The sequence below is a fragment of the Rhinolophus hipposideros genome (assembly GCF_964194185.1).
Source record: "Rhinolophus hipposideros genome assembly, chromosome: 20".
Lineage (NCBI taxonomy): Eukaryota > Metazoa > Chordata > Mammalia > Chiroptera > Rhinolophidae > Rhinolophus > Rhinolophus hipposideros.
In genome coordinates, this window is record NC_138066.1 from 3,372,480 (window position 1) to 3,387,106 (window position 14,627).

Genomic DNA, 14,627 nt, shown 5'->3' on the forward strand with positions numbered 1-14,627 from the left:
AGCTGGAAGGCTGCCCAGTTTGCTCATCTTGCCTAGCCCCAGGGAGTTTGAAGGTAAAGCTCTCAAGGCATGACATCTAAGGGCTTGGAACACTGCCTGACATTTGTTTAGCGTGATTTAAGTGTTGGCTGTAATTCTTATCCATGTCATTAATAAAGCAGGCCTGTTACACCAGAGAAATAGGTAGTGTGGTGGTTAACAGCCTGAGCCTGGGGTTTGAATCTAATAGCCCTGCCACTTGCTAGCCGGCTGACTAGTCAAATGGCAGAAGTTACAGCCCCTACCTTGGTCAATCCTTCAGCAAGTGTTTGTCAAGCTCCTACTAGGTGCTGCGTGCTGCCCTAGGCACTGAGGCCACAGTGGTGAACAAGATCGGCAAGACCTGTTTTCATTCTGCCTGAGGTGGGCTAGACAACAGACAAGACTGAGAGAGTGAAGTGAGAATAGCTTGGGAGGCATGACTACTGAGGGAAGGCTTCTCTGAGGAGGTAACATTTGAGCTGGCACGCAAAGAAAATAGCCCGCCATTAGAAGGCTTTGGTAAGAGTTCCAGCAGGTCTGCAGGTGCAAAGGCCCTGAGGCTAGAAAGAGCTTGGTGTGTATGAACGAGCAGGAAGGCCAGTCTGGCTGGGGTGTGCGAGAGTGGAGGGGAGAGACCAGAGGGACTGAGGGCCCTGTTTGCATTTCACTCAGTGTGACCTGGAAGCCACTAAAGGGGAGTGAGGCTTCTACACTCAATAATGAACTGAGTGTATGTATGTTGGGGAGATAGAAGAAGAGGCCCCTGGATCCCAGCAGGACGACTCAAACTTCCAGCTCTTAAATCCTAAAGAAATGGCTCACAAAGTCTCATGGAATTCCAGGTTCCATGGGTCCTCCTGGCCTGCTGTCTCAGCCCAGTGGGAGCCTCACTTTCTCCAGCTGGGAAGGCCTCCCCTAGGATTCATCTCCTGCCCTCCAACCCCCAGCTTGGAGGGTGGGGTTGTCCAGAAGGGAAAGAGGAACTAGAGAGCTTTTTTCTCAGTGAAGGGGTGGTCCTTCCCCTCCCCAGCTGCAGGACCTGGAAGGATGAGCCCATGGCAGCAGCAAGGCCTTGCCAGTCTTTCAGAACCAAGGTGCTCTGCCCCCATGGTCACTTGCAAGAAAGGCAGAGGTGCTTCCTCCTCCAGAAAGCCTTCCTTCCTGTCACAGCGCACAGATTGTGTCCCATGTGCCCCTCTCCCCGAGTTTTCAGAGGGCCATAAAACCCCTGAGGGTCCTCACTGCTGCATGGGCCAGGGATATGCCTGGGATCTGGGTTCCCCTAGGGGATATCCAGGAGAATTAGGGGGTGGGGGTTCCAAGAGTGTGTCCATGTTCACTGCACCAGGAATTAGAAAACTTATGCCATCCCCTGCACCCATCCATCAGAATGGGCCCAATACTCCCCAGCTCCCACCCCACAGACCAGGGCCCTGCCTCCAGTGCCTCCCATGGCTCATGCCCACCTGTAATGCCCTCCTGCTGCTTTCTCTCAGCCCTGAATTCTCTTTCAATTTCACCTCCTTCAGGCAGCCTTCCAAGACAACCCTCTCTGGTCCAGCTCTTCCCTTCACCCCACTGCCCTGGGAGCGGGTGCTGTGCACACACCCAGCCTGCCATAGACTGACTGTAGGAGGCTGGATAGGGTGGGGGGAGGAGGGGCAGGGCAGAAACACTTCAGGTGACCATGACTACTCACCAGGCCTGTGGCTTCCTCTTCACCAGCCCCCGGTGCCGCCTCCATTGGGAATGGGGGCTGAGATGGTATGTCAGCTGCCGGCACAGCTTCTCCATGGCGCCCAGGGCATCGCCTTCCTGCAGAGGTAACCACAGGCAGGGGGTCCCTGTGTTGCTGGAGCAGGATGGGGGGGAGCCCAGGCCCCATCTCCAGCTTCCTGTCCCTGCAGGAAGAGCATGGCACCCCCAGGCTGAGTTGAGGGAGGCCTGATAATTGCTGACTCAAGGTGGGTGCCCTTAGCAGAGAGCAGTGGTTGTAACTGATCTGCACAGTAATTTTAGTTTTTGTGAATTAGTTGCTAATATCAAAAAAAAATGGAGATTTATATAAAGTCTGGGTTCTAGGTGGCCTGACAATTGACTAGAGCTGAGTTGCCAGCTGATCCCTTAACCAGGATTCACCATGGTCCTTGCCACTCCCCAGCGTCCAGGGCCATTCTGCTCATTCACTGGTTCAACAAATATTTACTGAGCCCCTACTAGGTGCCAGGCACTTGTTCTAGGAGCGGGGGACACAGCCATGAACAAATGTCCTTGCTCTTGAATTTCACATAGTAGAGGAAAGTGAAATATTTTTACCATGTCTTCTACCTCTGTCAAAAGTGGGAAAATAAAGGAATGAAGGGGCCATGTCTTTCCCAGCCCAATTTACTCATCTTTGGTACCTGTCTGGCCCATCAGCATTTGATTTGAGACCCTGGGTGCTATGGCCTGAATTTTGTCCCCCCAAAATTCTTAAGTTGAAGCCCTAACGCCAGCACCTCAGAATGTGACTGTATTTGGAGACAGAGCCTCTAAAGAGTAAGGTAAAATGAGGTCAGGTGAGTAGGCCCTAATCCAGTGACTGGTGTCCTCATGAGAAGAGATGAGGACACAGACACGTACAGAAGAAAGACCACGTGAAGACACAGGGAGAAGATGGCCATCTACAAGCCAAGGAGTGAGGCCTCAGAAGGAACCAACCCTGCCAAGCCCTTGATCTTGGACTTCTGGCTTCCAGAACTGTGAGAAATAAATTTCTGTTTAAGTGGTATTTTGCTATGGTAGCCCTAACTAATACTCTGGGTTAAAGGGTGCAGCAGAGAGATACTAGAGAGACTCCAGCTCCATTCCACGGGAAGTCAATTCAACAGTCACTGAGCCCTGGGAGAGTGAGTGGCCGAGAGCATGTGCTCCTGCCAGATGGTCCAGTGCCAGGGTCAAAGGCTGGAGTGCCAGGGCTTAGATGCAAACCCACGTGTGATAGCAACGTGGATGTGGTGAGGTTCAACCATTAACCCACGTCCAGTGCTCGGCAGAGCCCCTGGCACAGAGTGAGCACTCAGTAAACTCTAGCTTGAGTCTTATTATCATCATCATCACCACTCTGCTAATGGAGAAACAGCATACCGAGTAAACAAGAGCATGAACTTGGCACCAAACTGTGGATTCAAATCCTTACTGTGTGACCTTGGGCAAATCGCTTGACCTCTCTGATCCACACCTGTGAAGGGGTAATAGTACTCACCTCACAGGGGATTTTGTGAGGATTAAATGAGTGATTACTTGTAAAGTGCTCTGAATACAGCTCAGCGCATATAAGCTCTCTAGGAATGCTCAGTGAATCAATACTGTGCTGTACTGTAAGAGTAGCACCAACACGGAACTCTGGCATGGTAAAGAAGGAAGATTACTTCCGCCCAGGCTCAAATTTGAGGCTTTTAAGAACAGATGGACTAGTCTGTCCCTTATCCAAGGGCTTGCAGGATTAGGGGGGTGTTACAGGTGTGGTGGCAGGTGACAGTCTGAGGCCTGACTTCTTGCTACTTCCATAGCTACCACTTTGGTCCAAGCTACTATCGTCTGTCATGTAGGTTAGTGCACATAGACATTACACTAGGGCTTTATGGAATTCCCACAACACCCTAGTGTAGTTAATGCTTCATTGTTCCCATTTTACAGAGGAGGAAACTGAGGCTCAGAGAGACAGGGCTGATGGAAAGGCAAGAGGAGGAGACTCTGAGGGAGGGAGACAAGAGATAGGAGGTAGGAAGAGGAGAGTTGAGTGTCCAAAGAGGTGAATATCTGCACAGTGATCCAGCGGACCAAGGAAGACCCAAGACTGAATGGAATCGGATTAGAGGAAACCTCTGGTCTCTAGTTCTCCAAGAGCCTCATTGCTTCCTACTGCCTAAGCCTGCCTGGGAAAGAAGCGAATGTCACCTGCCACTCTGGGCAACTGCATTTACAACCCGTAGAGCTGACATGTCCTGATTCCTAGACTTCATTTCTTGCTCAGCCTGGACATATGGTGTATGTGATGGGAGATAATGGGTAGTGAAGCAAGCAGGGGCTCCATCATGGGGGTTGCAAGGGAATCCCCGGAAGAGGAACAGCAGGGTCACATGTGCATTTCAGGGCCGCCCCTCTGACTGGGAGATGGAGAAAGGGGTGGACTGGAGGCAGAGAGGGTGACTCAGGGCCAGGCCCATCTGCTTATGTGTGGTTTGGGGCATCCCCACCAGACCCATGGAAAGGGCTGAAAGTGACTGAGGCCACCACACCTGACTGACAATGCACAGGATGGAGGGTATGGGCAGGGAGGGGATGAGGAGGAATCTTGGCTTTGGGCTTGGGACCTAGATAGAAGGCAAGAGGCTCTGAAGAAGTGGGTGAAAAGGCAGGACAGAGGGGTGACTGCTCATGTGGGGCCATGTAGAGTCTGAGGGGCCTGTGGGACCTCCAGCGGGGAGGTGTGATTAGATTTATGAGGCGGGGGCTCAAGACAGGTCCAGGCTGGACGTGTTCAGTGACATCTGATTAAAGTCCCTGGCCAGGAAATGAACCACGGGTGAAGGAAGGGGAATAGCTGCAACCTCAATGGGGCAGAGACATAATGGACACGAAGGGCCAGAGAAGCCGAAGTAAGCGGAGCCATGGACACCGAGGAGAAGGGGGGTGGGTGGGACTGCAATGAGGAGGCCTTGGCCAGCACAGGCTCCGGGAGGGGCGGCCATGGTAGGGGCCAGGGTGAAGGCCAAGTTTGGAAGCCAAAGGGAGAATGGGAGGTGACAATGGGTATGGTGATCTAGGGCCACAGTTCTTCACCTGGGACACACACTGGGATCACCAGGGAGCTTTAAAAACTAGCTGCCTGATTTACCACGGCAATGGGTGAGCAGCGCGGGTGCGGATTTTTAAAATCCTCCAGCTGATTCTCCTGTGCTGACAAGGTGGAGAAGCGCTGCTTCATACACGTTAAAACAAGAAGGACCAGTGGGTGGGATCTAGTGGTCTGCCCAGCGTCTCTCCTGGTACCACCCCAGGACAGAATGTTGCCAGTCTCTCACAGCACCTGCTCCAAAGCTGAAAACTGAGCTCCTCAGCTTCAGCGCCTTCTCCAGCCAATTCCCATGGTTTCTAAAATCAGGGACCACGGGCTCTCCCTCCATCATCTAGGCCTGGGCATCTGGGCCTTGAAGGAAGAAACAAGAGGAAGAAAAGGAGGCAAAGTAGCGGCCGCAGCGTGCCGGCACTGCCACGAGGGGGCGGCCGTGCGCAGGGCCAGGCGCAGGGCTGGCAGCACTCCTGCCCCCCGGCACCTGGGAGACGCCCGCAGCCTGTTCCTCTTCCACTAAACCGGCACAACAGATATAGTCACTTAACAGAGGTGATTTGAGACTAAACGTGAGCTAGTATCTTCACAGAAGTGAGAGGTCCCCTCTGCTTGTCTGTACGAAGTAAACAACAGCTAACATTTCTAGAGCATCTACTATGTATGTTAGGCATCGTCTCTGCATTGAACACATGAATTCACAACAATCCAATGAAACACGGGCTACTGTTATTCCCACTTTACAAACGAGGGAACTGGAGCATAAAGAGGTTGAGCAGATTGGCAAGCCACACAACGTGTGAGATGGAATCAGGATCCAAAAACCTCAGCAGGCTGTGAGGCTGGGGCTCCCAAACTTCCATCCGGGCCTGTGCTCTGCTCTGCCCTCCTGGCGATAATCTTTTGCTTAGGTTAGTTCAAGGCGTTTCTACCAACTGCACGCAGAATAGCCATAAGCAGGCCTATCCAATTTTTTCTCAACTCCATCCCTTTTTGAAGCCCCTTCTAGGCCGCCCTCCAGTGGAGAACAGGACAAAGCAGGCCAGGCCCAGACATGGAGTAAGAAGAGAAGGTGGGGAAAGGAGGAAATGCTGTTTCTGTGTGGTTTCAGCAGTAAGAAACAGCTGCCTCACAGGTACAAAGCCGCTACTTTGTGCAACCTTGTGCGCCCCTTGTGCAACCCTGGCTGGGGAGCTCTGACCACAGGCACTGCATGTCACACACGTCCATAGGCCCTGTACCCAACACTCTGATCCATTTTCTCCCGGTCCCCCTCTGGGACCTCCTGAAAGTGCTGCAGTCCAAGAGCCCTTTTGTGCAACCAGACCCCACTCCCACACTACAGCTGAGTGGTCCAGAACTGGGCATTGGCAGAGTGCAGCCAATCAGCCCTTTCCTGGGAATCATGATGAGATAGGGACATACCCCCGACTCCTCAGGGCTGGACACTAACCTGTAATTGGGGAGCCACCTTGGCCTTATTTCCTGCCCTGTGGCCTGGGAAAGAGGGAGGGGAAGAGGATGGTGTGGGGTAGGGTAGGGTGGGAGGAGGTAACAGAGGGGAGATGTTTGCGCTGTTTTTCTGTAGTTCTAGTCCCTCTTTCAAGCTTTGGCTGCCACAAGACTCCTCAGTATCAGGATAAATTCTCTTCCTAGCTTGAGGCAGCCCGAGTAGGCTTCTGGTACTTGCAGCAGAGTCCTAACCTGCACTGGAGGCTCAAAAGCAGTTTTTGGAATCAATTCTGCAGCTCTTCCTCCCACCCATGAGACAGGAAGAAGAAGGCAGGAGAAGGGCAAGTCAGGGGTGCCAGGCACGGAACTGCAGGGTGGAGCGTGCTCCACAGCAGCAGCTTCTCGGGAACTGCCCAATGCTGGAGGCCCTGGAGAAGAAGCTGAGGGACTCTCACTCACCTGTCCGGGAAGATGCTGAAGGCAGACCTGCAATCCCCTCCAAGAAGGGTCCCACTGTAGGGACACTGCCCCATCTCTCAACTGTCAGGCAGTGACACCCACCTGCCATCTTCACTACCCCAGGCACATTTGTTTGCTGACCCCAGGAGCCAAACAAGCAATGCCTTCCACTGCTATATGCCCAAAGGCTTCCCTCATTCATTCATAAATTCATTCATTCATCAAATACCGACTGCCTGGCCTACTGTGCACTGGAGACCATGTGCTATGTTTTCTGTTTACTCTCTCTTCTCAGTCTATTCTCTGCCCTTTTCTGTGCTCTGAAGGCTGAGCTCCACAGACGGCATCACACACCCAGCTCTTTTGCCCCTGTCTCCCATTTAGGTTAAACTAATGGGAGCAATTAGGAGAGAGATCGGAAGGCAGGGAGAGAGAAAGGTCAAAAGATTTATTTTTTTTCATGCCCTTCCTGCTTTAACATGTATGGCAGCCAGCTTCCCACAATCCTGGCCTCCTGGTACTTGTGCACCCACGTAGTCTCCTTCTGTACTATCTCAGGGCTGATTTGGGCCATCAGTAGAACATGGCAACAGTCATGGTATGTTATTTCTGAGACTAGGTCATAAAAGATACTATGGCTTCTGCCTTGCTTTCTCTCGGATCACCCACTCTGGGAGGAGTCAGCTGCTATGATGTGAGGACACTTCAGCAGTCCAATGGAGAAGCCCACACGGCAAGGAACTGAAGCCTCCTGCCAAAGACTATGGAATGTGCCGTCCTGGAAGTGGGCCTGCCAAGCTCTGTCAAGCCTTCGGATACATGCAGTCTTGGCCAATGTCTTGAGAGACCCTAAGCTAGAACTACCTAGCTAAGTTGCTCTAGAATTCCTGACCTACAGAGGCTGTACAGCAATAAATGTGTGTTGTTTTAAGCCCTTAAGTTTTGGGGTGACTTGTTATACAGCAATAAAAAACAGCACGGTTCTGGAAGGCATTCTCATCCTGGCTCCAGCGACACAGCTTCCACCCATTGCTCCTTCCGTGGTAACAACTCCCTACTGCTGCTAGAGTTTGGGGTCTCAGTGTCACCTGTTCATTTCCTTGATCCTGCCCACAACCCTGGAAATAGCTCCTGAATAAACTCTCTTAAAAAAACCACAATGGAAAGGGTCTCCTGCTTCCTGGCAGGCCCCTGGCTGATGCAGGATGTAACTGTGAAGAGGACAGATGCTGTATCTTATCCTGCTGCAGTTTATACTCCAGTGTGGGAAGCAGACAATATGTTAGCCAACAAATAAATAAGCAAGATAATTTTGGAGACCAGTGAGTGAAATGAAGAAATAAACAGGGCCTGAGATAGATGCTGACCGGGAGACCAACTCGTAGGCTGAGCAAAAAGGCCACTGAGAGGTGACGTTCAGGCTGAGTCTGGAGGACAGGGAACCTCAGGCAGAGGAGACAGGTGTGGTCAGGCACATAGCGAAGTCCCTAAGGTAGGAAAGGATCTGGATGCCCCAGGAACAGAGACGAGGCCCAGGTGGCTGGAGCAGAGTCAGCAGGGTGGAGAGAGAGGTGAGATGAGATGGGAAGTTTTGGCAGGGCCAGGTAAGGAGTTTGAGTTTTACTTAAATTACAACACAATGTTACATGGAAGCTTTTTTAGCAGGTATATATATGATCCAATTTAACTTTGCAATAGCTGTCTGGCTCCCAGAACATAGAGAGGAGGCCCAGAGGCCAGCCAGAGGCTGACCCAGTAGTCCTGGGAAAGCAGGACATGGCCGAGAATGGCCAGACACCAGGGCCTACAGCAGAGCTAACCCAATCTGGCTGACTCTGGAAATCTGGGTGGGAGGCCAGCCTGGTAATTTCCAAGACTCTGAGCCCAGAAGGGCTGGGGTCTAGGGTTGTGTCTTACTTACCACGTGTCCCACAACTGACCTGCTAGGTCTGAGGCCCCTGCTTGGCATGTGGTCAGTGCTCACTGATTAGTCACACCTCAGCTTCTGTGCACGGAGTGCTTAGCTGTGCCAGGTACACACCAGTGCTTCGAGAATCATGTCACTGAACACTCAAAACAGCCCTACAGGAGAGAGTATTGTTGGGCCCACCTCAGTGGAGAAAATGAGGTTCAGCTAATTAAGTGATCTGAGAAAAGTTACATGCATGCAGTGAACAGAATGTTTGTGTCCCCTCATTTCATATGTTGAACCCCAATCTCAATGTGATGGTGTTTGGATGGAGGGCCTTTGGGAGGTAATTAGGATACGCTGAGGTTATGAGGATTATAAGAAGAGGCCAGAGAGTTAGCTCCCTTTCTTTCTGCCCCGTGAGGACAGAGCAAGAAGGCAGCTGCCTGCAAACCAGGAATAGGGCTGTCACCAGGAACCGATCATGCTGACACCCTGATCTTGGACTTCCAGCTTCCTGTGAGAAATCAATTTCTGTGCATAAGCTACCCAGTCAATGGTAATTTATTGTAGCAGCCTGAGGTAAGACAACCCAGGTATGGCTCCTCTTTTCCCCACCCAGATGGAAGGGACAGATCGCAGTGCTGGACCCTTGGCCACCCCTCCTTCTTAGGCCTGTCCTGTTTCTGGGGTCTGACATGCGCAGTTAACCACCTGCAAGCCCTTCCTGTATGGAGGGAGGCAGGCTGCTTGGTTACTCCCACAGGCCCCTGCTCCTCCTGGACTGGCTGCATCCGTGTGCGCCCTAAGTGAGCTCTGATAGCCTAGAGACCCAGCATCTGAGCACCCTGACCTGTGGAGCACTGGGGCCCAATTCTGACCTGGGGTTCTCACCTGGGGTGTGGCCTTTCTCAGATCACTTCATTATCTGAACTTCACCTTCCTCAACACTAAACTGGGCATAAAAGTAACATCTCTCCTATTGAGCTGCTTTGAGTGGCCTATAGCCTGTCACCCTTCTCACCTGTGGGTAACTAAATCCATGCTCCAGAAAAGGCAGGGGTCTGGCACCTGCAGGGTCTCCTACAGGCCTGGTCTCAGCTCCCCCATGCTGAGCCAGGTATACTCTGAATGAGTAGAGAGGGGGGTTCCAGCTCCAGCCTATTCCCGCGGCTCCGGGCACCAGCTCCTCTTCCCTGGCCTTGAGGATCCCAGTCACCAGTCCTCCTGACTGGCTCTTACCTTCGCCTATTTGAGCCCAACATTCCTGCCTTCTGCTGCATCCCCCACCCACCTGCCCCCACACCTGCCCCCAACCTGCTCCCAGCCCTCATAGCTAGCCCCCAACCTCTGAGTCTTGGCACCAAACAGTCCAGAAGCTGGAGAGAAGACCTAGACAAAGTCCCAGATGGTAGGTCAGTCCCAAGCAAGGTTCCAGCCCCCTGGGTGACCGTGTTCAAGTCCACATTCAGGCGGAGGGAGGGGTGGGCTCGGGAACCGCCTCCTCACTCTTATCCCAGATCCTACTCTGAAAGAGGAAGCGTCCTCCCAGCACTCCTTGGACCTGCTCTGGCTTCCTGCCCCTGCCACAGAGGAAGCGCTTCTTTTGGAAGCTGCTGGAAAATGAGGGATATAAGAGAAGGAACCAAAACAACATAGAGAAAAGCTCAAGCATGCAGCTGCCCCTACCCCTGGCCCTCCCCTTCCCTGTGAGGGTCCCAATGGGCATGTCTGAGTAAGCCAGCATGGCACCCAGCAAGGTTCCATGGCCCAATCTGGGCCCTGGACCCAGGAGGAGGAGGGGCAGACCCTCCCCTCCAGAAGGGGCTGAGCAGCGCCCAGAGAGCCCTGGAGCTTTTCCTGCTCAGCTCTGGAAGCCAGGCAGGTGGGGGACATGAGTAAAGTGGGTGGGTATAAAATGACACTCAGCCTCAGGGAGAAGACAACTGCGAGTGTTGGGGACAGGCAAACCTGAGAGCATCATGCAGGGCCATGCTCCACTTACATGGCACCTTTATGCAAAGAAGAAAAAGCCCACCTCTAGGCAGACATAATCTTACACCAGTGCCCATGGCTTGGTGGGCAGAGAGAACCGGATTTGAACTGTCTCCTGTCTCCCCCAACCTCTGCCACCTCTGTTTGCATGTCTTTGTGCAGGGCACAAGCTACATAACTGTACATGGTGGCTCTGACCCCACAGAACAGGGGTGGCTACTCAGCTCCAGCCATATAAAGATGAGGGCTTCATGTTGCTGGAGATCCCCATTTTTCAAGGGCAGCTGAATATAGGGATTGTGTGAAATATTCTGATTTTGAAATGTTGGCAGTGAATCCAGATTTAAAACACCCCACGGTCCAAACAAAACCTGTGCTGGTGTTGCCAATGTGCAGCCCCCGCCACGGAAGCTGGGCCTCATGACAGGGGGGCACCACAGGCCTGCCCTCGTGGAGCCTGTGTGTGGGCCCATCCTCCTTGGGCACCGAGCTGCTCTGCTCAGAGAGGCGCCTGCCTCACACTCCCAGACCTGGCTGGCTCGGACCACAGCCTCCCTACCGGCTTGGGGCAGTGGATGTAGCGGGCCAGGCTGATGATGAGATCGTGTGTGATGGGGTCCACCAGGTTCCGGAAGCTGGCGTAGCGGTACAGAACATCGTCCAGCGAGGTTGATTCCATGCCTAGGTCCTGCAAGAGTAAAGGGTGCCCAGAGGTCAGAGGCAGCCCGCCCTACACTCCAGTGCCACCCAAATGCCCAGAGCAGCCCCTTGGAGGCGGCTCAGCCTCTCCCATGGCAGAGCCCTGGCAAGGGAGGAGACGCCGCCTTCGAAGACGCTTCCCAACCTGCAAGGAAGCGTCTACAGAACGTCCCCCAGGGGGCCAGGCAAGCTCCTGCAGAGCTGGCCTCCAGTTTATACTCCTCTCCCAAGATAGCCCCCCAGCCATCACCTAATTCCCCAAGAAGGAAGCCAATGAGGGTGGCCAGGTGTGGCGCTCGTGGCTGTTTCTCCATCTGGGACAAACTTTCAAAATAGCATGAACAGTAAATTCCCCTGCTTTGTGACAGGATCATGCATTGGTATTTGTTTTCTTCTTGCTTCTGAAGTCATTTTTACTGCTCCTCTGACCCAACTTCAGTGTCTGTTTGTATTGGGGGGTTTCTGAGTTGTGGGATTGGAGGCAGAAGCTGCCAGTCACCAGGAGAAAACCCCACTGGGGCTCCCAAAGAAAGGGTATCATGTGGGTCCTCCTGTTGGGAGGGGAGGAAGCCTGGTGCAAGGGACACTGCGTTGGGCAGGAACAGAGGCAGAAACCACTGGGACAGAGGTGCCCCAAGCCTGAGGAGGGACAAGGGATTAAGAGGTCCCACACACTAAGAGTCCAGGCTGTGAGCTCCTGTAGAGACCCCTGCCCACCAGCAAGGGATTCTAGGGGCTTGGCCAACAGCAGTGAGCAGTGTGGATTAGAACCCAAGGGCCCTGCTCCAAATGTTCTGGAGTGTGTTAAGAACCCAAGTTTCTTGCACAACTCCGGGAAAAGGGCAGGCACCTCAAACACAAGTAAGCTTGAATTTCCTACCAGCCAAGCCAGCGGGAGCTTGAAATAAATTGCTTTAGAGAAGTAAAGAAACATGCTTTTCTACCCTGGAGTGTTGGACTAAACTTTATGCCCTCTATAGGTGAAAGAGCAAGAGTATACCTTCTGTCTTTTCTCAAACCCCTCCCCGTGGTTTCTGTTGTCCTTGGGGAGAAGGGTGGGAGCTGTGGTTCCTGCTCCTAGTTTGGTACCTTGCACAAACCAGGCAATGATATTCCCACCCCAGTGACTGCCCCCACGTCACCCTGAGTTCCAAGGGGGCCACTGAGGGTGGGCAGGGAAAGCAGGCACCACCCACTTTTTCTGCCCCCATCCTAAGCTCCCTAGGTCCCCAAGCCACATGTGGACCTGCTTTAGCACAGCCCAGAGAATGAGGCTCCCAGCCCAGGCTGCCCGGGTCCAGTGACCTGGGGACAGGAAGTGTGTGAGTGATGGGTGAATCCCAGCAGGGGTTTGCTGTCATTTCAGTGGGATATCGTGAACTTTTTAAAATGCCTTCCTCATGTGATTCTTAGAAATCCCTGTAAGGTAAGTAGGCATCATTATTCCCAATTTACAGATGAAGAAATTAAGGCCCAGAGAGGCTGACTTCTTTAACTGTCAGAATTGCTGGAATGGATTGTACCAACTGATGACTACAATTAACACTGCTGTGTGGCATATTTGAAAATTGCTAATAGAGTAGATCCTTGTTAAGAAAACAAGCCAAAATGGAGTCACTTTTGCTAAGCCACATCACCAAACAAAAACTTGATAACTAACCTAATTGCAATTCCAGCCTCTCTCCTAGGAGTGGAATTTTAAACCCCTCGACCTGGAATTTCCTGGTCATCACTAGTGAGGTGATCTGTTTGATAAGAGCCCCTGCTTTCCCTGAAGGAAAGGAGAACTTACCTGAAATAATCCACTCATTTAACTTCATAGTTCCTCCCTTTCTGCCTATAAAAGCCTTCCATTTTGTACAACTCATCAAAGCACCTTTCTATTTACAAGATGAGATGCTGCCCAATTCATGAATTGCTTAATAAAGCCAATTAGATCTTCAAATTTACGTGGGTGAATTTTGTTCCTTAACACCCTAGAAGTTCTCATCTCAAGCAAAAAAAAATATTTTTCTATTTTCTTTTTTTCTAACTATATGAAGTGATGGATGTTAACTGAACTTACTGTGGTACTAATCGTTTCACAACACATATTAAGTCAGGTCAGTATGCTGTCTACCTTAAACTTTGCAGTGCTGTATCTCGATTATATCTCAATAACAATGAAAGAAAAAAATCACATGTAATAAAGATGTTAAAATCTTTTCAGGAACTGTGGGGAGTGGGCCAGTGCCCCAGCCTGGGCCCTATTTTTGAAGGATTGCTCTGACTTATCTACCCCTGTGATGAGCTGGGCAGGAGGCAGGCTTGAGGGCAGAGATGTTGTCCTGTGGTTTGGTGGTAAACATTTCTAAGGGCAAAGAAAGACAGGGTCTTTGCTGGATGGATCCGGAAGGGCAGGGGTGTCGTGCCTTCTGCCTCTATTGGGAGCCTTGCTGAGCTATGCTCCAGCCAGTTCCTGCCTGCAATGGTTAGGGGCACTTTGCTCCCTCCTCTTGTAAGAAAGGAATGGGTTTCAAGCTTAACTGAGGACACCAAACAGCCAGTCTTGGGGGCTCTGTTTTCTATTCGGCAGGAATGGAGCTCAGAGGCCAGCCCCCATAGGTCCTCTGGCTGCTGAAATAATTTACTGAGGACCCAGATCTGGGGGCTCAAAGGTTTGGCATGGATGCAAGGGGAGGTTCTGAAGTGCTGGCTGCCATGTGTAAGAGCTGAGTGCCTCTCCTCTGTAGAACCAAGTGCACCACTGCCTTGGACCTGTCTCTGCCCTGGCTTATTCAATCCCTCAGCCAGGCTACATCCTGGGTAAGCTACCTACTGTCACCGAGCCTCAGCTTCCTCATCTGTAAAATGGGGATAGTGACCCAGCATCACAGGTAGGTGAGGGAAAGAAAACCAAGTAACAACACATGTTCCCCCACAGGGAAGAGAATCACTAACAGCTCCCCCCACCTCCTCCCCTTATGCAGTGTTTCTTAACCTCTTTTTGGACCACAGACCCATTTGAGAATGTCACAAAAAGCCATGACCTGCCTCTCTAGAAAAACCCAGGAGTTGGGGTAGGACAGAGAACTTGTTGCACACAATCTTTCTAGGCCTCACGGTCATTAGGCAACTTGGAGCTCTGGGGACACTCATGACCTCAGGATACAAACTATTAGCCAATAATGTACAAAAACATGGCCTAACCCTCCCTGGGGCAGGAGGAGGCTGAGAACACAGGAAGGAAGAAAGTCCAAGGGCTTGTGTTCTAGGGTCTGA

General features: G+C 52.0%; 1 protein-coding gene across 2 annotated transcripts in view; it reads right to left on the reverse strand.

Moving 5' to 3' along the window:
- Positions 1–14,627, reverse strand: part of LRRC75A (leucine rich repeat containing 75A) — a 44,942-nt gene that overhangs the window by 3,048 nt on the left and 27,267 nt on the right. Inside the window, exons 2-3 of one of the 2 annotated variants that reach the window (XM_081027237.1) lie at positions 11,227–11,355; positions 1,721–1,836 (exon numbers count right to left, since the gene is read on the reverse strand). In XM_081027237.1, the coding sequence (XP_080883363.1) occupies positions 1,721–1,836; positions 11,227–11,355 (245 nt within the window). The remainder of the gene's footprint in view (positions 1–1,720; positions 1,837–11,226; positions 11,356–14,627) is intronic. The other variant, XM_081027238.1, reaches the window with a different exon arrangement.